Raw genomic sequence first — 26,732 nt, forward strand, 5'->3', positions numbered from 1 at the left:
ATCATACATAACATTTATCTTAGTAGACTGGTTGCTGAGGACAAATTGATATGGGTCCCTTTTAATAATGGGAAGTTCTCTGTCAAGAGTGCTTATCACCTAGAGCACACGAGTGAGACTGCTGAAAGGGAAGCTCTCAAATTTTTTGAAATAGAAGGTAGATGGTAGTTGATCTCGGATTTAAGGGTATAAGGTATGGTGAAGCATTTCAGATAGAAGGTTGGGCATGACTTACTTCCAACTATATATAATTCTTTTAGGAAGAACATCACTGATAATAACATGTGTCTAGTATGTGAAAGAGAAATAGAATCTATTGTCCTTGCACTGTGGAGTTGTCCTGCAGCAATTGATGTTTGGGTTGAACCTGATAGTCCAGTTCAAAAGTGGTCCAACAAAGGTAAATCTCTTGGATTTATGGAAGAAATTGAATGTGTGTATGAAGGCTAATGAGGTAAAGTTGGTGGCATATACAATGAGAATGATATGGATAAGAAAAAATTCTCTAATTTTTTAAAACAAGTTTAAGGTATCGAGAAGGGTATTTCAAGCTGCAAAACAAGGATTGGATGAATTTATCTCAGCTCTGAGTCATCAACAAGAGAACAAAATTTCGAGTAGTACTGAGAGACACATGATCGACTGGAAAAAGCCAAACGATATGGTATTAAAAGCAAACTGGGATGCTGCTGAGGATATCTAGTCAAAGAAAGTGGGAATTGAAGTTATAATCAGAGATGCAACAGGGATCATCTTGGCCTCTTTATGCTCAAACATTAATCACCTCATGAAACCAATCATAGCTGAAGCTCTTGCATTGCGAATGACAATGGTTTGAGCAGGAGTGGTTTTGGAAGTTAATTCCCATATATGGTAGTTAAGGCAACAAACTCTAACGAGTAAATTTGCACAGGATATGGTACTGTGATTGATGATGCAAGAAGTATACCCTCTAGAAGACCAAGTTGGAGTGTTACTTTCATACATAGAGTGATAGAGAATCTACTAGTGTACCTCATAAATTCGCAAAGCTTCTAGCTCTTTCTCATTCAGAAGAGATGATGTGGACAGAGGAAGGTACTCATGCAGATTTTGAATGAGAAATATTGTAATGATGGATTGTTTTGATTTTTCTTAATAAAGGTTTCCTATGCTTTGATTTTTTTATTTTATTTTAAAAAAGCTTTTTTATAAACAAAATTTTATAATATTAACCAACATAGAACTATTTCGCACACGTGACGTGCTACAAGACTGTATCTTCTGCACTGCATCGGCATACAAATATGAAAAAATTTAATTACAAGCACAACTATTTATTAATATGTATACCAATTTAATATGAAACCAATCTAATATGATTGATCAAAAAGTAAATTTTATTAAAAATAATATTAATTTAAATTTTAAATATAAAGAAATTAGTATTAATATACAGATTAATATACGACTTTACTTATACATAGTAAAACTTTACAAATATAAATTTTTGGACGCGTTGGATTTGAATAAGGGAAATGCCTATTCCACGTATGGTGGTGATGTGGCCACCTATTCAGTCTTTTTTTTTTTTTTTACAATATTTTGGAATGAATTTAGGATTTTTATTTATTTTTTCAAAATTTTTAATAAGTTTAAAAAAGTATTTAAAATTAAAAAATTAAAAAAAATTACATATTCGGGTGACTCTCTCGGTGACGTCTCTCTGTGGACTAGCACCAACCTGGGAGTAAAAGCCGGTCACAAGCATGGCCCGAAATAGGATAGGGATATGAGGAAGAACCAAGAAGTGTCCCAGCCCGCCTCTATATAGCGCCAAGGAGGATACAGATTGCAAAAAAATATACAAAACACCTCTCTCGAAACCAACTACATAGACTTCAGATCAGAGCCACGCCACTGATCCTACCTCTCTCTCGATATTTCTTCATGAATCTCTGAGTGTTTCTTTCTCTCTCGGTGAACGAGCAAATGGAGTTAGCTCCATATACTTCACGCTTCCCATGCGCCACTAAGCTTCGTCCTCGAGAGCCTCAACTGTTAACCAATCCCAAGAGAACATTTCCAAAGCTGAAGAAAAGCGCTCTCAATTTGGATACACGTGGCCGTCATTCGAGAAGGAGCAAATCTTCGTTGGTTGTGAGTGCTAGAGAAGGTGGTGGGCCCGAGGCTGGGACTGCTACTGCCGTGGTGACCGAGAAGCCCATGCTCGGGCGTTTCCGAGTGTCCCAAGGCTATCCGGCGCCGTTTGGGGCTACGGCTCGTGATGGCGGGGTCAACTTCGCCATCTATTCTGCCAATGCCGTCTGCGCCACTCTCTGCCTGATCAGTCTCTCCGATTTACAGGACGTAAGTTTCATCTTTCTTTTTCTTATTTTTTATTATCTGGCTTCCTCACTCAGTTGGTGATGCTGTTTTGTTGGTGAAAACCTTCCACATTGCAATGTACCAGATAAAGAAATCTGGACCTGCAATTGGAGTAATTTATTCTGTGATTGAATCGTATTATAATTGTACTGAATTTATAGTACTCCTACTGCGAAAGTATTTTGATGCTCCACTATAAGGCTCAGATTAGCAATTTTTAATGGTGGACAAGCGGTAGTTTCCAAGGTGGTTGTCTGACTATTTTTTTCCGAAATGAACATATCTAGTACATACCTTCCAATCATATAAAAGATTTTCAATGTATAGGCTCTATATTTTTGATACTTATCAAGACACTCCCAATAATATGAAAAATTACAAACCATAATTCTCTCGAGGGAAATTTATTATTGTGAGGAAAACTAGCATTCGGCTGTCTTTGCTACTTTATTTACGACAAATCGGAAAGCGCTGATCGATAAGGACGAAATGCTGATTTTGCATAGTATGTACTGCCGAAAATATTTTATGGTCTTGTAAGTAATGGGCCCGAAAATATGTCATGGTGTTCTAAGCAACGGGACTCTTGTGGCTTTTTTCCTCCCTGGGTGGGTGCATGTGTTCTTGTGTGTTAAATAGAACTCTATCGTGATCATTTTAAGAGAAGTGAGATGCTAATATTTTGACACTCTGCTGAAAGGTACTTCATAGAGTTGGATATGCAACTACATAAATCTCCATTATATCGGAGTTATGGGTGCACCAGGAAGACATTAAATATCAATTATATTAATGAAACTAAATTTCCCAAACTTTCTAGACTCTTTTTGAAACTCCAAGAATATAAAAAACTATAAGCTACTTTCCCCTAAAAAAATAGGACTTTAAAAATTAATTTCCTTGGTTGAAATTATTTGGAATGACACTTTGAAAATATTACGTGCTAGTTCTCAAAAACATTTTAGGAATCGCTTATTAAAAAAAGAAAAAAACAGATAAATGAAGTTCAGGACTCACTGGTATTTATGAGGAGAAAAATAGGCTTCATCTGTACTCTTCCCACATATGAATTACAATATTTCCTAGAGACATTATCATTAAGGAACAAAAGTAGTTATGGATGTCCGTCTTACTTATAAAAATTCTGGATTGTGGTGATCTTGAAAAACTAATAGCCGTAAAGGAGAGTGTTGCATGTTGTGGTTAGCAGATTTCTATCTTGAGTTTTGAGGTTTGCTTGAGCAGTTTTCTTATAAAAGGATGTACCATACTTTTAAAGACATGATTGATATTATTTTTAAGCCTTGTAGTTTGTGGAGCATGTATAACTAATTATTGTTGTTTACTTAATGCAGAGTAAATTGACTGAGCAGATCCCTCTTGATCCACAGACTAATAAGACTGGCGATGTTTGGCATGTATTTTTAAAAGGAGATTTTATCGATATGCTTTATGGCTACAAATTTGACGGAGAGTTCTCCCCAAAAGACGGGAATTACTATGATTCGTCTCGGATACTGTTGGACCCTTATGCAAAAGTAATGGCCTGCACTAGTTACTTAGATTGTTAGGCTTTGTGTGTGTGTGTGTGTGTTTTTTCCTGCTTTTGGCTATGGATAGAATATTCAAATCCTTTGACTCGAAGTTAAGCTTGTTCTTTGCTTTCTATGACTAAATAATTTAATTTATTCAGGCCTTCTGTTAAAAAGTAAATCAAACCCAGGTTTTGCCTCTAAAATGCAATAGACTCTGATTTCTTTGTTATTTGTTTAGGCAATTCTAAGCAGAGGGGAGTTTGGTGCTTTGGGAACTGATGGTAATTGCTGGCCACAAATGGCCTGCATGATACCTTCTTTTGATGATGAGGTACTACAGCTACATTTACTTCATAACTGTGGTGGTCTTTTATTATTATTTTCAAATTTTTTGGTAGATTTTACTCTCTTTGCAACCAACTCTAATTAGATGGGATTGATGCAAGTTAAGTTAGAGTTTATGCATCGGAAAGGTCCAAATCTTTGATTGATGAGCATGTGAGAAGACTTAATTCTCTCTCTCTCTCTCTCTCTCTCTCTCTCTCTCTCTCTCTCTCTCTCTCTCTCACACACACACACACACACACACACACACACACACACACACACACCTTTCATCTTGACCAAGCTAATGTTTGAAATCCTTTAAATCAGTTTGGCACAGGGTGGGTCCCTGCAAAACGTCTTATAGTCAAGTCTCAGGGAATTTTCTTTTTGGTAATATTCTTTTGAAGTTCCACATATTGGAAACAGCTTGTTCGACTTCACAGGGACTATATCTGAGTCTTGCTTTAGTCTAGGGTAGATATACATTGTTTTGATTATTTACCAACTGCTTAAATTTTTATGGGAAACCTGTCTCACCATATATATCTTACATCGGGGATATTGGGAACGGTTTTGCGGTGTTGGAGTTGGGGAAGGGGGTGTGGGGGAGAGGAGAAAAGGAAAGGAAAGGGGGGGGGGGTGTCAGAGACTACAAACTAGACACTAATGAGGCGTGTGCTAATTATATTAAAATTTTTTCTCCGGATTTATGGACAACAAATTCAGCACTTTTAGGATTGAGTGGGTCATGCCCTAGAAGGTTTTTTTTTTTGGGGGGGGGGGGGGTGGGTGGTGTTGGCTTGTTGGTGGAATCCTTGTGGAAGTCACAGAAATTCAGACGCTCGAAGGATGGTCCCAATGTGCTTAATTTGGTGTATTTGACAAGAAGGCAATGCCTATTTTTCTAAAGACTGTGAGAGCATAGTATCAGGGTAAAGGACGTAGTCTTCAACAATCTCTACATTTGTGTGGTTGCTCATGATAGCTCGAGATTCTCCAACCTATTAGAATTCAAGGTTTTTTGCTCTCTGTGTGTGTGTCTCTGTAACAACCTGGCCCAATAATTCTAAGGTCGGAAAATTGAAAATTCTTATTGGCCTAAATTGTAATTAATGGGCCATATTGGATAAGCTTACGAGTGATAAATTATTGAAGTTGATTAGGAGTTTTAATAAGGCTTAATAACTAGGTTAAATCTCATTTATTATTTATTGAACAAGTTAGACTCATTTTAGAATTTAAAGATTGGCCATTAGAAATGTATTTCAATTTAAAATCATCACTGAATCACTGATTGAAGTCTCCTACGCAGTCTCAGTCACTGTCAATCCTACATTGAATGAACTACTGGATCATGTTTTTAAATTTAAACTTTATTCTTGAATGATCGTAACCGAGTCAAACTCGAACTCTAACTCGTCGGCATCCTATTCCAACAAGAATACAACTCTACAAATCATCTTCACTTTAAAACTCTTTAACTGAGTCTAACTCAAACTGGTCGTCACCTTCTCTCAAATCTCTCTATAAATATCTCCATTCCGCGTGTTATTTGGAAAAAACTATAAACCTCCCAGTTTAGCACCATGATCGCTTTTGTGTCGGAAATTTTAGAAAACAACATTATAAGGTAAGTAGCTTGATTTTAAACTTTAGCTCGTTATATATATTATTATTAAAGCCAGTTCTTTCGAAACCAGTGTTTATGGACCATGGATGTCATGATATTTGCAAATATGTCATTATTGTTACGTATGATTATGCATTTCATGCATCTCACATTACATAAGATACGTAAGCTTTCATAAGATCAAGTGTAGGATAAGTTCAGAAGAGTTAATCAGATGACCATTTAGATGCATGGTACCAATGCAGTTTTAGGGTGGGTGTGCAAGCCATGAACTCAAGTGTGGTCCACCGTAGTATGCCAGAGTACTGCGCAATTGACTTCCTCTACTGCAGCAAGGGAAGTTAGTGCACAATCTCGCACACAGGGTTAAGTATTGGCCAATTAGATCAGTCAAATAAATAAGATTAGTCAGTTAATTCAGATAAACCAGTCATGCATAGCATAAGCATCAGTATGATTAGTCATGATCTTAAGTTCTCGGCATGAAATATTTTATGAAAAATCTTATTTTAAGTATGTTTACATTATGATGGATTTCTTATTGAGTCATTGACTCATTTTAGTTTGTTTTTATGTTTTTAAACCACCCCAAGTCAAAATACTTATGAAGCTAGAGATGCAGGATGAGATTTAGTCCAGCCTTGAGGAAGGCGTGAAAGTGGCCTAGATCATGTGCAGTCATTTTAAGTTATGATTTTTATGGCATGGGTTTTGAGAAATTTTAATAAATGCTTCCGCGTATTCTTTTTTATGATCTCAGTATTTTAATAAAGAATTATTTTATTTATGGAATCTTTGTACCTGACGCTTCCTTTAGAATATAAGAAAATATTTTTAAAACAACCCAGTTTGGATCCCAAACTCATCCCAACTCATCTCATCTAATCATTACAACTTTTTCAAATTCCAACACAAAATATAATAAACAATTCAACCTTTTCAAATCCCAAAATAATAATAATATTAAAAAATAATATTCTAACAAGATTTTATTTAACTTTCAACTTTCATCTCAACTCAACTCAACTCAACTAAACATCCAAACGCGTTCAGTAGTAGCACTCCGTCTCTTAAAAATTTTTAAAAGTGACTTTATTCTAAAACCTGGGGAGCAGGGTGTTACACACACACACACACTCTCTCTCTCTCTCTCTCTCTCTCTCTCTCTCTCTCTCTCCATTCTTGTTGGGTGTATCCTTTTGTGTACTTCCTTATATTTTGGTTGTGCCCTTCTGCACTTTTAATATAATATGAGTTACTAATTGAAAAATAAAATAAATATTTTCTGTTCTTACCTTATTTAATTATGGGAAGAAACCTTAAACCTGGATTTTTCTTCCTTCGATTAAAGCCATAGTGTTTTTGTTCTTCTTACTGTAAAGAACTTTCTTAGTACTGTAAGGAACTTTCTTAGGGAAAGTAGCATTCCTGTAAAAGACTTACTGGAATACTGCAATAGTCACCTGATATAAAATTCCTTTATTTGTTTCCTCTTTAAATTTATGTCGTTAATTTCTTTGCACTGAAGTTAATTATTTTTCTTCCATTTATTGCTTTCAGTTTGACTGGGAAGGAGATTTGCCTCTGAAATATCCACAGAGGGATCTTATCATATATGAATTGCATGTCCGAGGATTTTCAAGGCATGAATCCAGTGGGACTGAATTCCCTGGTACATATCTTGGTGTTGTGGAGAAGCTTGACCACTTAAAGGTATAATTCAGAAAACTAAAAGTGAAAATGGAAGGCAGATCAGGGAACTTTATTAAATGAGGTGAATAGTATATGTACTTAAAAGGTTCAAAATATATTACAATCTTATTTTGCAACCTTGTTACATGTTCTTTCTACAAAGACCAAACTAAAAAGGGAAATTATATTTATCAATTACCAGCTACTGGTAAATGAAGTCTTTATGAGGATTTTGGCCCGATAAGTTTTCATTGAGATCCAAATCCTGTGGTGGATAGAGAGTAAGATGCTAAACCAGACAATGCCCCACAAGGAACTTAGGTATATGATCGTAACCAATGTAATAATCTTTGTTTTTCAGAGATTTCTTTCCCTTTTCTGTTGGGAGGGAGGAGCTCTTTTGTCTTGTAAGGCTTAAAATGTGGTCCTTGTTGATGGTGAGACCTTATCTGGTGCTTCAGACTCTGCTTTGAGCAGGAGGAAAATGTAGCATGTTGTTACAATATAAATTAAATGATAATTACACCTCATACTATCAGTTTAAGCTTTTGGGGTAAGTAGTGATTTAAAATACTATCAAAGTAGAGATCACGAGTTCAAACCTTGACTTCACACGTCATCCCCCATTTCAATTAAATATTCCACACGGTGGGCCTTTATTAAAGGGGAGGCAGGCCCATACATTAAGGAGGGTATTAGAATATAAATTAAATAATTAAAGTCACTTCTTTCCACCAGTTTAATCTTTTCAGACAAGTTGTGATTTAACACATCCCATCAATTAGAAAATGGTGGTCTTATGTCATTAAGCATAAAATGAAGGGAAACAATGAATGGATGCACTAACACCAAAATCCTTGAAACGTTAGGTTACTAAGAGGATGGGAATCAGACAACTAAAAGGTAAATAAATATGTAATCTTATGTACTAAATTTATGAGACTTGCTACATCTACAAATAGGTTTTTTTGATGAATAATCTACAAAGAGGTTTTACAGAAACAAACTAATAAACTGATGTGGCTCGATGTGAGATGTTAGATCTACTCAATAAGTTACCATTTGACATACTATATCAGGCCACGTCAGTTTGTAAGTTTGCTTGCGTAGGATTTCTTTGTAGACCAAGCATTTCTCTAATTTGTATAAGTTGAATACCAACTGTAACCACTGCAATGATTCTGCTGAAGTCATTATAAGAAGTGTATAATCATACCTTGTTAATTACTAGTTCGAGTCGTCTCAGGGCCACTGGAGGTTTACCTGGCCGTTAACTTCAGGTTCCTATGGGATTAGTCGAGGTGCGCGCAAGCCGGACACCCATGGATATTTAAAAAAAAAAAATCATTAATTACTGATGTCCAGAGGTGCTATTTATCTTGCAGGAACTTGGTGTCAATTGTCTAGAGTTAATGCCATGTCAAGAGTTTAATGAATTGGAGTATTTCGGCTACAATTCTGTCTTGGGAGATTACAAGTATGATGTTTCTACCCTTTTCTTTTTTTAATTTATGAAAATGATGTTTCTATCTGTTACTAAAAACTCTTTCTTGGGGTGGGTATGAAATATTTTATTTGTTAGTGTTTGTAGCTAGCTGCTGAAAGATGTCTAGAACAAGTGGGCATGTGGCCTTTTATTTTTTTATTTTTTATTTTTTTTTTTGGGGCAGGTGGGGGGGTTTGAGACTTTCCCCCCTGTCCCCCAACATGCCTGGGTTTGTCGACCCCGTGTAACTTCTGTTATGTACTTTGGGTTGGATCTGAAATCCACCATGATATTGTAATGCCTGACTGAGGGTGTAAACAAGTCCTAGGGTGCTCTGTTGACCATTGTTCAGACTGGTGGCTACACCACAGGACCGGACCTTAACTTTGGATGGCTTGGAAATCTAGGCTTTTGCTTTTAACTGAAACTGTTAACCTAAAAAAAAATAGTGTCAATGTGGCATTGGAAAGAATTACTGATTTGCAGTATCTTAATTTCCTTCCATCAAAATGAGGTCTAAAGAAAAGATTTTTGTCTCTTGGAAATTATGAACTTTAATGATTTGGGAAACAACATATTGGCACATTTTAGTTGTATTATGCGTAATGCAATATTATTTACTGTCCAGGGTGAACTTTTGGGGGTATTCAACTGTCAATTACTTTTCACCAATGATAAGATATTCATCTGCTGGTATGCATAACTGTGGGCGGGATGCTATAAATGAATTCAAGCTTCTTGTTAGAGAAGCACATAGACGAGGAATCGAGGTGGCAACTTTTTGCAATACATTTTAGCATTTAGCCTTTAAGAAAAAAACGAAAATTTGAAATTCTAATGCTACTTAAGCAGGTCTTCATGGATGTTGTTTTCAATCACACAGCTGAAGGGAATGAAAATGGCCCCATTTTGTCTTTCAGAGGTGTTGATAACAGTGTCTATTACATGCTTGCACCTAAGGTATTTCTCTTGAAATTGTTATTATTTGTTTCTTCTATTCCTAAAAATGACAACTCGTGAAGAATGACAATGGTACACACAGCTCTATTTTATCCTCCTCTTTTTTTTTTTTTTTTTTTTTTTTTGTTCTTTTCTTTTGAAAAAAGCATGAAAATCTAATATTTGTTTTATTATTGAGTAGAAAGAGAAAATAGGTCTAAGAAATCCTGAAAGCTAAAACTGGAGATACATGAATGTGTTGCCATCCACTGATAGGGGGACCTAAAAAGGAAATCCTCAGGCTCCACATTCTCCTCACAATCCTAAAAAACTCTTATCATTCCATTTCCTCCAAGAGCACATAAGCAGATAGGGATCGTTTTCCAGAAATTTTCACTATGTTGGCAGCCAAACCTACATTTCCAACACCTAAACGATCAACCACCTGTCAAGGCATGACCCAATCCAACCCAAAAAGGCTGAAGCGAGCTTGCCCTAAGGCACTCTGTACATCACAATTTAATAAACAAGTGGTCCACTATTTCCTCATTCTTCTTACATACACAACACCATTTATCATAATTTGATGACAGACTACAAATCCCTGCAATTCTGATGATCTAATGTGTCACAATCATTATGATTATTTACGACTAAAAGTGGAGATCTAGGCCAATTTATCTCGGGTTTTATCGTCATTGATTGGAGAAAAAAAACTGACTTATGCTTGCGAAATTCAGATAGAAACGCAGGGCTTATCTTATGCTTGTGTGTCTATTTATGATACGTGTGGTAGAAAGTGGTTGAACAATAAAAACTTGTTGCTGTTGTTGTGTTCTACTCTTTTGATCAATAAACATTTGTATACTGATAAAAAAAAAAGTGGTTCAAAAAAAATAGAAAAGAAAAAAGAAAGATGATATGTTTCCTATCGAGTGGAATTTACCCTATTGGTTTTCTTAAATTGGACGGTTTGGTAAGTTGAAAGTCTTTTTTTTTTTTTTTTCCCTTAAGAAAATTAGTATATTCACGTATGATCCATTTTGATGTGAAACTAGAAGATGAAGCTCCCATTTTGTACCTTCTATTGTCTAAAGTTGACATGGAGTTTTTTTTTTTTTCCATCAAATATTGTCCATATTGGTTTGATTCTGTCTATTCTAACCATTCTGTTTTGATCAATATCCCAACTCTTACTTTATTCTTCTTTGTTCTTCCTTCTTTAATACTTTGTTCCTTTGGGCAATTGCTAAATATTTTAATGGAACAAGCTTCTGGGATTTCCTTATGTCCTCTTCTATTTCTTAATTAAGTACTTTATCTTGTATATGTCCAGTGTAGTTGGGCCATGCCTATCGTTCTTATCACTATTTTTTTTTATTAGTTATAAAATATCTTCTTCCTCACCCCCCCTTCCCTTTTTTTAATTTTCTATGCATTAAGCACTTATACACATTTTTCTTCTTTTGTTTTTTGTTTTTTTTGTTTTTATTGCCATGCATATGAAATTATGCATGAATCTCTTAGCTACTTGGCAGTTAATCTGAAGCAAACAACCAGTTATTTACTTCTGTTCCATTTTGTTCCAATAAAATAATTTAAGCACCCACCAACATGAGTTATGTTGTTTGGTATTTGGACATCTAATGCTCAATACAGTATTGATGTAAAAAGGGTGCCAGTAGGCCTTGAAGGCCCATTAAGTTTTAACCTAGCGTGGGCTTAAAACTATTTGAAAGCTCTATTACATTTCTCTAATCCTACCTTTCTCTTTTAATATCCCTTCAAATTACTCACCATGAACTATATTTTCTTTAATGGTTTTACAGGGCGAGTTCTATAATTATTCTGGATGTGGTAACACATTCAATTGCAACAATCCTGTTGTTCGTCAATTTATAGTGGACTGCTTAAGGTACATTCAGAATGGTTTGTAACAGACCTAATCATAGGTTATTTCCTCAAGTTTCCTGTTTTAGCCAGAAAATATCTCAGCAAATTCTTATTTGAAATGTTGTAGATGGTAGTTTTTATGATACCATAGCAACTTCTATTGGTTATATATCCATATGTACATACTTATTTTTTGTTCACAAATGCATGCGAGTGAAACTATATTGGTTGTAATAAAAGATAAACATCTCAGTTTGTGATACATTGAGAAGTTTGGGTGAGATCTCTTTGAAAGAGTTGGGATTTTTTAAGAAAATGTTCATGAAGATGCTCTGTGATTTTGTCCTAACCTGGTGGCAGTCTCACCATAATGAAGTATTCCAGCAAACCAGACACATTGAGTTCGAGTTTCATATTGAGCGAGATGTGGTGGTAATAAGGATGTACATTTCTACGTCCTTTGTTAAGTCATGTGATCAGTTGGGAGATATTTTGGCCATGGTTAAGAAAGAGAATTGTTTTGATATTTATCCTAACAATCTAGGCATGATAGACACTTTCATTCAGTTGAGGGGTAGTATCAAGAAAGATTAGTGAGTAATATTGGACTTCTACGATAGAATTAACATTAGAAATAGAGGAGTCAGTCACCCTTTCTGTGGTGAACTCTCTAATTCTATCTTTCCTCACTAAACAAGTCCACGAGAGAGGATTTTTGAATCACTACAAAGAAGAGCCTTTACAACGAGTCAGCCACATTTTCATATTGATTCTTTTGCTATTTTTTATATATTCAAGTCTCATGCTTTGTCTTCTTAATTTTATTGGTTTGATTCCCTCTCTTCTATCTCCTCAGGTAATACACTTCACTTCTTAACTTCCATCAGTAGTTTTCTCATAGTCTACAGTTTTGAAAGTTCTTGCTTTTATTTATTTTAGAATTTTGATCCATCATCTTTACTGTACATGGAATTATCTGTTTTCTGTGACAGATATTGGGTTACAGAAATGCATGTTGATGGATTTCGCTTTGATCTCGCATCTATTATGACCAGGGGTAGCAGGTTATCTATTAAAACTAGTGTCCAAATTCTTTTTGACCTAGTTGAGTTCATAGTGGAGATTAATTCTTTTCTCACCTTTTATCTCCTTTCCTTCTTGTTGGCAGTCTCTGGGACGCACTTAATGTGTATGGTAAACCAATAGAAGGTGACTTGCTGACGACTGGCTCTCCTCTCAGCAGCCCTCCATTGCTTGACATGATAAGTAACGATCCAATACTTCGTGGAGTAAAGGTTTTTACTGTAGATTCCTTCTTATTCTCCCATGCAAATCTGATCTCTTTCTTCAAGGCTTTCTCTGATAAAAGTCAACGTACATATTTATTTATATAAAAAAAAGATCTGCAGACATCTACGTGAAAATGATTTAACCTGTTTAAACTCAACTAACAAGACAAATACTGCTTCAGCCTCCATATGCCCGATGAAGAGGAATGAATTCACATATATCTTTTGGGTCTTTAAAGGCATAGAGAAGTTCTAAATAATCTGCCTGTATGGCTTGGCTTAGATTCCTTTGTAGATGCAAGCACTGATTATTTAACGAATTAACCGATATTAGTCAAGGTCTACTGTGGGGGAGGAAAAATAAGGTTAGAAGCTCTGATTGCAGAGATTTTTCTGTTTATTAAGTTGGGTTTGCAAGCATTACAATATCTGTTATGCTTAAAAATGTCCAAGAATTTACTTATTACTCATAAAAAAACACATGTCAAGTAATGTTTTGTTTGCTTGAAAAGCTTTTGTACTAGTTAGAATTATCTTGAATCGGAAAATTTTTCCAGAAACTGTGATCTATTCATTTCGTTGCACATGCTCGAATTTGCACATTAATGCGCTCACACAAACACACAGAGCACTGGTCATTGCCACCACCACCATTCCCTGATCATTTAAGATGATCAGATGTACCAATTTCTTCTGGAATTTCATTGCTTCCATGCATCATCTTAAAATGATCTGTGTTCTTTTTCTTGTTATAATTACTAAACCTAGTTACCTATCAATAAACAAATTACTAAACCTAGTTTTCAGTATCTAGCATTTGTTGTTTCTCTGACTTCTGGACTTTTGCTTGGATATAATGTATGTAGCACCTGCATCTAACTTTCTTTCAAGTATTGATTGGCAGTTATTCTTGTCTGTAATTTTTCATGTATACATCCTTTGTACCTGGGCTTTGCCTTCTCTTATGAATAAAACTTCTTGATTACCTGTAAAAAAAGTTATACGTCTGTAATTTTGCCAATATTTTTTCAAAACCGATTACATCTAAACTTAATTCTTTTCCTATTTCAAATAGCTTATTGCTGAAGCATGGGATACCGGTGGCCTGTACCAAGTTGGCACATTTCCTCACTGGGGTATTTGGTCAGAATGGAATGGGAAGGTCAGAGCACATTATTGAACTGCTGTATTCACCATCCCAGTGCATTTGTTAGGACTGGAAGATAAAGAATAACACAGTCTACCATGACAAACTAGATATTTAAGCATCCCATTTTGCTCCATCTGGTTTTCCTCTCATTATAAATAACTACCTGGTCCATAATCCTATGCTTGTGAATACCTAGATGGAAGGTAACTTGCATCTAATAGATTTTTTTTTTTGTTTTTTTCAGTTTTATTCACTCCACATAAATAAATGAAGATTTCTAACTTGTTCTCTGGTTGTCAATTAGTACAAAAATAATCTCTCGCTTCCATTAGCTACAACAAAATAAATAACTTTTGTTGGATTGAGCATGTGAACAAGAACCTGAGAATTTCATCCTGCATCTATTTGAATTTATTTGAAGATCTATATAAGTTTATTGCTTCTCACAAATCCTTCCCCTCTGCAGGCGTATCTTTAGGTGTAGGGCTTGTGAAATCTCCACATTTAGTGTTCATATTTGGAATCCTGACCAGAATAATGCTTAGATTAGACATAGCTGCCTTCAACACCTTCCAAACACTTCATCTTCTCAAAGGCTTTATAATCTGTGCCAGATTTTCAATCATCCTGGCTTCTCAAGGGATGTTTGGATCATCTCATCCCATCTAATTTTTTTCCCAAACATCATTCAAATATAAACCCCTTTAAACTAATCATTACAATTTTTTCAAACTAATAATTACAACTTTCCAAACTTTCAAATAAAAAAACAAAAGCAATTCAAATTTTTTTTTTTATTGGCACTGGATATCCGGGAACAATGTCCCGACTAATCTTGGGGGTACACAGGCCCTTGACTAGGACTTGCCCGCAAGTGTATCTCGGTTAATTCAAGGGAAAAATCTCTTAGTCCGATGAGAGATTATTTGCACCCAACGGTATTTGAATCTTAGACCTGGGGAGAGCATACCCTCAAGCCCAATGACTTTACCTCTTGAGCCAACCCCTAGGGGTTAACAATTCAACTTTTTCAAATTCCAAAACAAACTATATTAAAAAATTATATTCTAATAATATTTTAATTTTATAATATTTTTTATTCAATTTTTTCTCTCATTTCCCAAAACCCAATAAATACTTAACTCAAGCTATCTCACTACTATTCACAAACTATCTTACTACTATTCACAAACTATCTTATTACTATTCACAAAATTTTTATCTCATCTCATTTCCCGAGCATCCCCTCAATCTTTTTTAAAATTAATCTAATTTTCCAAAATTAATAGATCTGAGTTTGGTCCATTGATAGCTTAAAGATGGACAATTGGGCTATCGTTCTTGAAGCCTACCTGGGTATTGACTGTATAATCTCAATTCTACTTTTTATCTTCCAGCTTTTTAACCTTCTGCGGCTCCTTTCCTGCCGGGCCGTTGACAATTATACATGGTGCAGTTAGTAATTGCATATCAGTCAGTCTTGATTGTTTGCATCCATTTACCTTTATTCTCCAATATTGTGTGAGAGTAGGAGTTTTTGATACATTATTGTCCATTTCAGTATCGTGACACAGTGCGACAGTTTATCAAGGGTACCGATGCCTTTTCTGGGGCTTTTGCTCAATGCCTATGTGGGAGTCCTAATTTATACCAGGTAATGCTGTTGTTATCTTTTCTTTCATTCTATTGTTGCAAAAGTCATGGTGTCGGCTATAATAATCCTCTCTGTTCTTAAAACTACAAATTACAATGCCCCATCTTGATGTTATTGTTTGAATTTTGACTTAATAAATCATTGTTTTGGAGTGATTTCCAGTTTTTTTCCTTCAACTGAAATGTGGTAAAACCATATGCTGGAATATGTGTTCTTCTGCTGAATATTTTTCTTAAGCAACCTCCCTTACTATTTCCTTGAACCAGGAAGGAGGAAGGAAGCCATGGAACAGTGTCAACTTTGTATGTGCACATGATGGTTTTACTTTGGCTGATTTAGTGACATATAACAACAAACATAACTTGTCTAATGGGGAAGATAACAACGATGGAGAGAATCATAATAATAGCTGGAATTGTGGACAGGTAGATGTTACTAAACACCAAGGCTCTGATTCTTGCATTTGGGTTTGCTTGCTGCTTAGTGTTACTCAGTGATATATTCTGGTACATGAATGCCATCTATCTGATATTTGTATATGACGTACAAGGTTTCCAACTTTCCCTTATGGTATTTTTTGAAGGCCCAAAGCTTGAGGCGACTGAATATATATGCTAATGTATAATCAACATTTGTACATTTACTTGTATCAATATCTTTTGAATGATTTCTGAGATGGTTCACTATAATTAATTTCTCATTCTGTTACTGGCAACAATCATCTAGGAGGGGGAGTTTGCGAGCATTTCTGTGAAGAAATTGAGGAAAAGACAAATGCGTAATTTCTTCGTCTGCCTCATGGTTTCTCAAGTAAGGCTTAATTTATTTTGTACTTTAAAATATCTATTCCTGAGCAGAATGTGTTAGTTGATTCTATTTTCTTGAAAAGCTTCTCTGGGAGACCTACTTTTTGTTGCCTGCTAGTCTGCTACAGTTTCTTAAAGTTTAGTCCTTAGAACATCGCTCTCTCTATACATTTTTTTCTGTCTTATTATTTGTACAGATTCCAACGTGTATCCTAAGTAAATAATGCTCACCTGTCACTACATGATTACTTTTATGGGAGAGGAAAACCGTAGTTACAGACCAAATCACGGTTAATAAAATATGGTTGTGGAGGATGATTCTTTTATGTTTACTGTGGTGCCTTTGGATGGAAAGAAATGAGAGATGCTACAACAACAAGGAGAGAACAGTGGGGGAAATCTGGAACTTTTTGTATTTTCTTTGGTCCAATGGTTTTCTGCTATTGTACTAAAGGGAGGGGATGTTCATGAATTTTTTATTTCCTTTCAGCTTGCTAGAGTGTATTAGGTGTCTCTTTTGTATACTTCCTGTACACATGGGCTTTGCCTAGTTGCATTCGATCAATAAAGTTTATTACTTATAAAAAAAAAAAAAAAAGACTTATTTTATCTAGGTCTCTATGGAGCAAATCTGCATATATAAGAGAAAAGTTGGTGCTTGGAAGGTTTTTAATGTAAATTCAAATCCCCATATAAGAGAAAGGGGTTTACTAATGTATGTATATATTAATAAAATATCTTCTTACTTATAAAAAAAAAAACTAATATATGTATATCTATAATATAATATAATAGTAATGATGATAAAATTTTTTAAACATAGGGGTACTAATGAAGCCATAATGTTTTGAAGTTCAGTATCATGTGCTGAAGTTTTGACATACTGAAGCAAGCTGAGGAAAGCGCTAGCCACATTTGTGCCATAGCCCCAAAAGGATTGATCAATATCCTAAAACCACTTCTAAAGCTTAATTTCACCTAGTATATAGCCAATGTGGAACTTAATACCCATGACTACCTTTATAACTTACCCAATCTATGTGAGTTACTCCTTTTTCCAATGTGGGGCTGAGGTGTTATGCACTCCCCCTCTTAAATTTCTGACGTCCTCATTAGTTTCATGCCACTCAGTACTCTAATATCACAAGGTTGACCTTAGTAGATGGTTCTGATAACATACATAACGACCTAGGGAAAGCGCTAGCCACTATAACCCCAAATATAATAGTCAATCTGAAGCTGTCTTACTTTGCTTTGAAGCTGTCTCCGGTCTTAAGGTGAATCTATCAAAATCTGAAATGGTTCCTGCTCGCTTGTTTAATAATTTAAACGAATTGGCTGCCATCTTGGGCTGCAAGGTGTCATTCTTGCCCTTGAAGCATCTTGGTCTTCCTTTGGGGGCTCCTCATAAATCCAAGGCAATGTGGGATGGGATTGTTGAGAAGATTGAATGCAGATTGGTGGGTTGGAAGAGAATTTACTTGTCTAAAGGCAGTAGAATCATCTTAATCAAGAGCATGTTATCCAATCTCCCAACATACTTTCTATCTTTATTTCCTTTGCCTGCAGGGGTAGCGAATAGACTGGAGAAGATTTTTCATGATTTCTTGTGGGGAGGTTTTGAGGATGAGAAAAAATTCCATTTGATTAAGTGGGATAAATTATGTGCCCCTTGTGATGGGTTGGGGGTTATAAAATTGAGAACCTTCAATAATGCGCTATTAGGAAAATGGTTATGGCGGTATCATCGGGAAGGGGATGCTCTTTGGAGGAACGTTATTGATGTTAACTATGGGAGTATTTGGGGAGGTTAGTGCTCTAATGAAATAAGAGGAGCTTTTGGCATGTGTGTTTGGAAATTTATCCGTAATGGTTGGGAAGATTCTTCAGTAACTTCAGATTTGAGGTGGGAATGGGAACATGAATCTGATTCTGGTATGATATTTGGTGTGGTGATGTTGCCTTGAAGCACACTTTCCCCTCTCTTTATAGGATTGTGTTGGATAAGGATGCCTCAGTGGCTGACAACATGGACATTTCTGCTGATTCTTTTCAATGGTTTGTGAGGTTTATTAGAGCTGTCCAGGATTGGGAATATTGCTGAATTTTACACGTTGAATTTAAAGGCCAGAGGGGAGGACAAGTTGCTATGGACACATACGGGGAATAAGAACTTCTCAGTCAGATCCTATTATAAGGTTATGTCAACCCGTCTCAACGTTTCCTCCTAAATAGGTGTTATCTCTTGTATACCCCGTGTACTTGGGCTATGCCTATTTGTTTTAATATATTTTAACCATTTACTTATAAAAACAAAAGGTTATGTCGACCCATTCTTCCATTGCCTTCCCTTGGAAGTGCATTTGGAGGAGTAATGTTCCCCTCAAGGTTGCTTTCTTTGGCTGGCTGGCATCCCATGGGAAAATATTGACTACTGACAAGCTGAGAAAGCGTGGCCTCTATATAATAGATTGGTGTTTCATGTGCAAAAGTAATGGTGAATCAGCGGATCATCTCCTCCTTCATTGTGAAGTGGCTTTAGGATGAAATCTTCACTAGGCTCGGTATTGCTTGGGTAATGCCTAGGAGGCTGATAGATTTTTTGTCGTGTTGGAGAGGAATTTGGGGCAATCGTCATGTCGTGGCTGTTTGGAATATGGTGCCTCTATGTTTAATGTGGTGTACTTGGAATTAGAGGAATGTTCATTGTTTTGATAATAGGGAATGCTATCCAGAAGGGTTTAGGGACTTTTCCTTCCGTACATTGTTGCTTTGGGCTTCATCTATTGTATTGAATGGGACAAGTTTTAATGACTTTTATGTTGTTTTTCGCAGCTCTTAGCTTGTAATTAGGTTCATCTCTTGTATACTTCTTGTGTACTTGGACCTTGCCTAATCAATCACATGGTTTAATAAAATCTTTTTAATTATCAAAAAAAAAAAAAAAAAAAAGAATAGTCGATCTGAAGCTTCCCTAGAAATACTTATAAAACCCAATTTCACTTAATGATTAGTCAATGTGGGACTTAAGACTCATGACTACCTTTCTAATTTTCCCATTCCATTTGAGTTATTCTTTTTCCCAATGTGGGACTAGGGTGTTACATCTTTGGAAAAGGTTGGATAAACAATTCATGATATGGTTGTTGGATCACTTAACTACTGCCTATTCTTCACCAATTTTCCTGTGCTGGAAAACATTACGTTACATATTATTGGTTGTATCCCATACACAGTTGATTCCATTGCATTTCAACTTTCTTTTCAAGTGGATCCATCTATTTCTCATAACCTTTTTATTGACCCTGAGTTTCTCTTTAACATTCACTATGATAGTTTTTAGTATGTGTATGCCCCTTGTTGGGAGTAAATGTGCTCAAACAGTTGCAAGATCAAGAAGGGACCTTTGGGCTTATCTTCCAGGCCCGTCAGATGGACCTGAAGGATTCCTACAATGGTTAGAATTGGCCCAGCAAGGGGTGACCCAAGGACGTGACCATTTGGCCACATCCCAGTAGGGCACAATCCGTGGTAGCTAACCCAGTCGGGATGGGCACGCCCTGCAGACTCGATTGGTAGTCAAGTCAGACCTGAGCTGTCACCCAATGCTTAGGAAGAGGGTTACTGCATTAAATGCACCGAAGTGCCCTCTCAAGGGACATGCCCATGTTAGGCCACAAGGGTCAGAGGCTCAGGGCAAGGTTACTGCATTAAATGCACTCCTAGTACCCCCTTGGGACACAGGCCCCCACCCATAGTTTTTGGTACCATACCGTACCGGCTGGTACATTCCGTACCGGTCACTAGGCCGGTACATGTATGGTACCTGTTTCGTACCAGCTGAAATACCGGCCGGTACTGGCCTGTATTTCGGCCTGTACCGGCCGGTATTTCGGCCATAATCTTTTTTTTTTTTTTTTTTTCATTTTTTTAAGCTTTTGACCTCCAATTCGTACCAAACTATTTATAATTTATATATACATATGTATAATTTATTTATATATAGACTATTATTTTGAAATATAATTTATATATATAATTTATTTATATATCGACTATCCCGAAACGGTACACAAAACGGTACTGGTACCGAAATATTTCGTTCCAGTGCCTTGACCGGTACGACATCCGGTACGGTATTCAAAACATTGCCACCACCAGGTCACTAGGTTAAAGGCCCAAGAAGAGGGAAAGCCATGCCATCATCCCCTGCTATATATATATATATATATAGGAAAAAGGAGGTAAACCGCAACATGGATTTTCCTTAATAGAACACACCCACCACACACACGCTACGGGGAAGAACAGATTTAGGCATAAGAGGCATCCTCCTCAGGGATACGAGGCTAATTCTGTCTGCAGGGAGCTAGGTAGTAGCAGGCGTACCGAAATTTGGATCAACAGCCCTAAGAACCCTAACACGTACATGCACAATTGTGTGTGTGTGAATATATATATATTTGAAATCTGCACTGTGCTTAATACATCCTGCAAAACTCTCTGGAGAACATGGTTGAATATTTCAATTATTGCATCAGGTAGCTTGTGGGTACAAACACAAATTGCTCTTTCTTCTAGTGTTGCAAATCCGGTGACCTCTGTGCGTTGCATCAGACTCATTATATGGTGTTTGAATAAAATATCAAATAATAATTACAAATAAATATAATAAAAAATTGAAAAAAAAAAAAGAAAGAAAAGAAAGTCTGTAAAAAGGTGCTTAAAATTTCCCCATGTAAGAGTATGATGGAATAGGAATGCAACAATGCTTTAAACCTTTCTAAGAGTTTGTTTGATATAAAATTCAGGTTCGCACAACATGGAAAGTTCTAACATATCGCCCAATTATCTTTTTTACTGTATTAGAAAGAAATGTGCCTTCTGCATTCGCTAGTTGTAAGTTTTGCGCCAAAACTCCCCACAAATGATGCTGAAAATGATGTCTATTTCTAATACATTAGCTCTCTGCATTAGCTTTTAAGCCGTTTTCTGACCATAACTTTTTATCTATTTAGGGAGTTCCAATGATTTCTATGGGTGATGAATATGGTCACACGAAGGGTGGAAACAACAACACATACTGCCATGATAGCTATGTGATCTACAGCTCGCGTTTCTCTGCTTTTTTATCAAATCCTTTTGAAGCCATTCACTGATTTTCACCCATGTTGCAGGTCAATTACATGCGATGGGACAAGAAGGAAGAGTCTTTGACAGACTTTTTTAGATTTTGCTGCCATATGACCAAATTCCGCCGGTAACTTCTGCTTTAGATCTTTGAATTACTTCTTTTATTGTCATTGATTATCTTTTTCTTATCTTGCTAAATCCATGTGAGAAATGATCTTGCAGTGAATGTGAGTCACTTGGCTTGGATGACTTTCCAACAGCAAAGAGGCTGCAGTGGCATGGTCATGCTCCTGGTGTTCCAGATTGGTCTGAAACCAGCCGATTTGTGGCCTTTACACTGGTATGTTTTCTAGTCAGCATCCATGTCATATTGGTCATCATAGTGCTTTCTCCTGTGGGGTATTGAGTGTACTGAACGGATCATAATTTAAATCCAATTACCACGCATGACTACCTCCATTGAATTAAAACTAAAGTCATATTTTCCACAACCGGGCTTAATATACCAAAGTGGATATAAATCAGAAGATGGCTTCATTTTTGCTATAAGCAAAGATATTTCATTTTATTAAAGTAGAGGTTGGGTCACAACCCAAGTGCACCAGAGGTATGCAAAGGGGGCACCTAGTGTAAGGGTAGGGTAGCATGAATTAGTAAAATTTCCAAAAGATGCAAAGGCGAGAGAAGGTTGGTGGTGGAATTTAAGTATGGGAAAATGTGGGGCGGATGGTGCTATAATGCAGTCAAGGTGTGATGGGCACCAAGGTGGACCAAGTTTTAAAAATCCTTTGCGAGTTCCAGATAGGGCAATCACAAGATCAAGAGCTAAAAAGGTCAAGGAAGCTATGCAAGTATGGGTGCAATTCACTTGGGATGAAGCTAGCAAGAGCCCAACACTCATTGATTGTGGGTTCAAGGGATTTCATTCCTGCAGGTTCATATAAATGTACCTTTTGGAGTAGGGGTGTGGAAAAGCATTCACTGAGGATGGATAGAATTTTCAAGGACTGTCAAATGTGAGGTGGGAGATAAGTCTGAAATTAGGGTTTGGCATGATGTGTGGGGTGAAGATCAGGCCCTGAAGAAAACTACCCAGAACCGTATGGTATAAGTTCTTGCAAGGATGCTTCTGTGGCTGAATTTCTCCAGGTTACAAATGGTTAGGGCTGTTCAAAATGACCACATTGTTACTTGTTCTGAATTAAAATGGCTAGGGGTGTTCGAATGGCTGAATTAAACTGATCGAAACTGATCATTTCAGGCCAGTTTTTTACTTCTTGTCTCAGGTCCTCAGTGTATATTTTTTCAAACTTGACAGGTTCAAGTTGCTTCTCAGTTTAAGGGGGCCGGTTCACCAAGACTGAACCAAACCAGTCCCTTCACATACTTTTAAGTAAATTCTAAAATTCTACTTAAGAATAGGTTTTAGATTTACATTTTTACTGTTTTATCCCCGAGAACACGTTGTTAGCCTTAGCCTTTTACTTTGCGTCGTAATCTTTTTCTTTGCTTGGTCTTTGCAGCTGCCCCTCCTTCCCTATCTCACTTTTAGTTTCACTCTTCCCATCTCTCTCTCTCTCCCCTATTGTTAAATCTATGCTGCCGATTGCCTATGGCAACTGTTGAGTCCTCTGTGGCCCTCTATATGGTGTTCTATATTTTTCACCTCAAACTATCAAATTGGCACATCGCACTCTCAAGTTACCAAAACTGATAAATAATACACCTTTCCAATTTTGGCCATTGAGATGGTTGTAAAATAGGTGTTTGATTCAATTTGAGGACTGAATCTTAGCAGAGCGTGCACATTACAACTTTTAATAGTTTGAGGATGTAGTGTGTCAGTTTTGGTAGTTTTGAGTGCAAAGCATAAAACGCCTTGGAGTTTGAGGGTAGAAATTAGATTTTCCCCAAGTATTAATATTATGTCATATCATAAGCTCATCTAGATGATGATTAGTAAAACAATTCCTTTTCTGTTTCCGTAGTTCTTTAGCTTTGCCTTTCCAATCATATGCCATTGGGAATTTTGTATGCCTAAGTGCTGGCTTATTTCACTTTTCATTGCTAGATGATATCTCGCCTTTCTACTTCCACACACTATATACCTCAGTAGATAGGCTAAATGTAGACAGAGAGTGTTTTGTTTCTTATTTTTATTTGTTACTTTTTCGAATTGCTGGAGATATAGGGGCACCGAGAAATGACTTTGGTGGTCATATGTCGTCAATCTCGTGTGATTTAACTGAAATTTGACCCCAATTTGCCATGTCATTGTGTCTTGCCTATTGACTTCCAATGACAACACTTTATTCAACTAGAATGTATCCTGATAAGGCATGAACTTGAACCCAGATTGACTCAGTGAAGGGAGAAATCTACATTGCTTTCAATGCCAGTCATCTACCTGTTATGATTACATTGCCCGAGCGACCTGGATTCAGATGGGAGCCCTTGGTGGATACTAGCAAGCCTGCACCATATGACTTCCTTTCCAGTGACGTTCCCGAAAGAGAGGTTGCAGTTCAGCAGTACGCTCACTTCCTTGACGCAAACCTTTACCCCATGCTTAACTATTCTTCCATCATTCTCTTGCTCTTTCCAGAAGAAAATGCTTAGCTCAAAGGAAATATGTGGCTCAAAACCCAACTACCATGAAAATAAATTGCCTCAAAGTCAGTCTAGTATATATTCAATTCCTTGTATCATATAGTCTTGGATCTGTTAGCAGATCGTAGAACCTAAACAGATATGGTATTGTCATATAAATTGCATTTAAATGAAGAAAAAGGAGAGGAAACAACTTTTAAAAAAAGAATAATCGAAATAATATCGAAGAAGGGAATTTGTATTATAGCAGTCGAGGTGAGATTGTAATTTTGGCCTCGTATAAAAAGGTGTGGATTTTATGTTATTGGAAATCATCTCCATTATGAGAGAGAGAGAGAGAGAGAGAGAGAGAGAGAGAGAGAGAGAGAGAGAGAGAGAGAGAGAGAGCTCAAAGTGAAAAATGAAGCTAAATCAGTTGTGAATGATTGAAGCATCATCTAGTTAGTTTTGGATGCTAGGCAGAAACATCATCCACGTAATGATTTTAGGGGAACTCACATTTTGCACCTTGTGAATTATTAGTTTTGTATTTTTCCAAGTTGTACCTTGTACCATTGAAACTGCCACTTTGCATCTTAAAACTATTAAATTTTGGCAATCTGCACTCTGGACTAAGTCCTGACTGTTAAGATTTTGTTACGGGTCTTATTTTTATCGATTTGAACAGTTCATATCATAATGGAGGGTGTATGTAAAAAATTTAGGGTGTAAATATTTAAAAAAAAAAAAATAGAGTTCAGGGAAGAAAATGCAGCAGTTTCCTAGGTAAGAGTTTTATTATCATAAATAGGCATAACCCAAGTACACAAGAAGTATACAAGAGGAAATACCTACATATAGAGACTAAAAAGATAGAAAAAACTAGAAAAACTCTTAACATATCATCACTGTTCATTACATTAGCATTAGCCCAAAGACATAGTGTTTTAAAGAAAAATTCCCTAATTTCATCTAACGATCATTCTGTCTTCAAAACATCTTCCGTTCCTTTCTAGCCATAGACATCACATCAAGCACAAAGAAATCATTTTCCAAATGGCTGCAAAAGGTTGACTCCACCCAGAATACCTCCAACAAGCTAGTAAATTCACCACATGCTTTGGCATCACCTAAGAAATACCCATCCTTCCAAAAATGGCATTGCACAAACTTTTAGCCACCTCACAATGGAGGAACACTAAACAAGTGATTAACTAATTCACCATCTTTATTGCACATAGAACACCGATCAACAATACAAAGACCACACTTTCTTAGATAATGTGGGAGTACACAAATGAACACTTAAAACTACCACTACTGAAGCTTGGCAATCATAATTCCAGAGCTAGCACCTTGAAACCATGACTTTATTTTTCCTTTAAAAGATGTGAAACCATGCCCACTTTCACAAAGAGACGTTTCACTTTTTGAACCCTCAACGTGACTGGTCTCATCATCCTAGATACATTCTCGGATAGAACTTATTTATTTAAGATTGTTTTAGAAGTTAAATAAGTTGTATACCTTGAATTATCACACGCTGTGATGTGCACTTTTAAGTTTCTATGAAGTGCATTCTTAATTACAACATATTCTAATGTGTACCTTTATTAATATCTGATTATTAGGATTTATCACGCAAAATAAAGTTTTGTTACTTATCATTCCTATGCATCGTAAAAAAAGAATCAAACAAAAGAAAATTAAAAAAAAAAAGATAAAAATAAATGGTGTAGTGTAGAAATGATGAGAAGCAAAACTCCCGTCACAAACACAAAGTTACAACCCCATGCCATCACAAATTACGCCAACCAGATTCTATGATCTCATATCTTCTAGTTCGTCTCCACCCCCCCCCCCCCACCAAAAACACAAAACACAAAAAAAAAACCATATTTGTGTAGGGCCCACACATAGGCACAAACCAAACCTTAATGCTATTATTTTGTTATGTTCTTGGTTTCTCTAATTAAAAAACATGAATACAGAGGAAATGAGAACTTTTATCGTATCGCTACATACGATCATGGATTGACATTGTATAAATGATGTTTACTCTTTTTGAAAATTAGTGAGGTTTATAATTATAAAATTTAATGTGAATTCTATTTACTCACTTTTTTTAAAATGAGTATGCGATATTTATCTGGTCTATGACTGGAAATATCATTTCTCTCTAATTAAAATGACAAAATAGATCATAACCTTTCAATTTATTGGCTGTATTATAACAAAACTA

General features: G+C 36.2%; 1 protein-coding gene across 1 annotated transcript; it reads left to right on the forward strand.

The window, feature by feature from the left end:
* The first annotated feature begins 1,797 nt into the window (after positions 1-1,797).
* On the forward strand, positions 1,798-24,760 carry LOC122296320 (isoamylase 1, chloroplastic). The gene is made up of 18 exons (XM_043105913.1): positions 1,798-2,349; positions 3,723-3,905; positions 4,141-4,233; positions 7,420-7,572; positions 8,937-9,028; positions 9,666-9,807; positions 9,890-9,997; positions 11,806-11,891; positions 12,862-12,933; positions 13,038-13,164; positions 14,234-14,320; positions 15,870-15,962; positions 16,229-16,387; positions 16,689-16,772; positions 21,787-21,867; positions 21,946-22,028; positions 22,124-22,241; positions 24,257-24,760. The coding sequence occupies exons 1-18, from the start codon at positions 1,972-1,974 to the stop codon at positions 24,518-24,520; spliced, it is 2,403 nt and encodes an 800-aa protein (XP_042961847.1). The 5' UTR covers positions 1,798-1,971; the 3' UTR covers positions 24,521-24,760.
* The last annotated feature ends 1,972 nt before the right edge of the window (positions 24,761-26,732 follow it).

This window comes from Carya illinoinensis, chromosome 15, assembly GCF_018687715.1.
Source record: "Carya illinoinensis cultivar Pawnee chromosome 15, C.illinoinensisPawnee_v1, whole genome shotgun sequence".
Taxonomy (NCBI): Eukaryota; Viridiplantae; Streptophyta; class Magnoliopsida; order Fagales; family Juglandaceae; genus Carya; species Carya illinoinensis.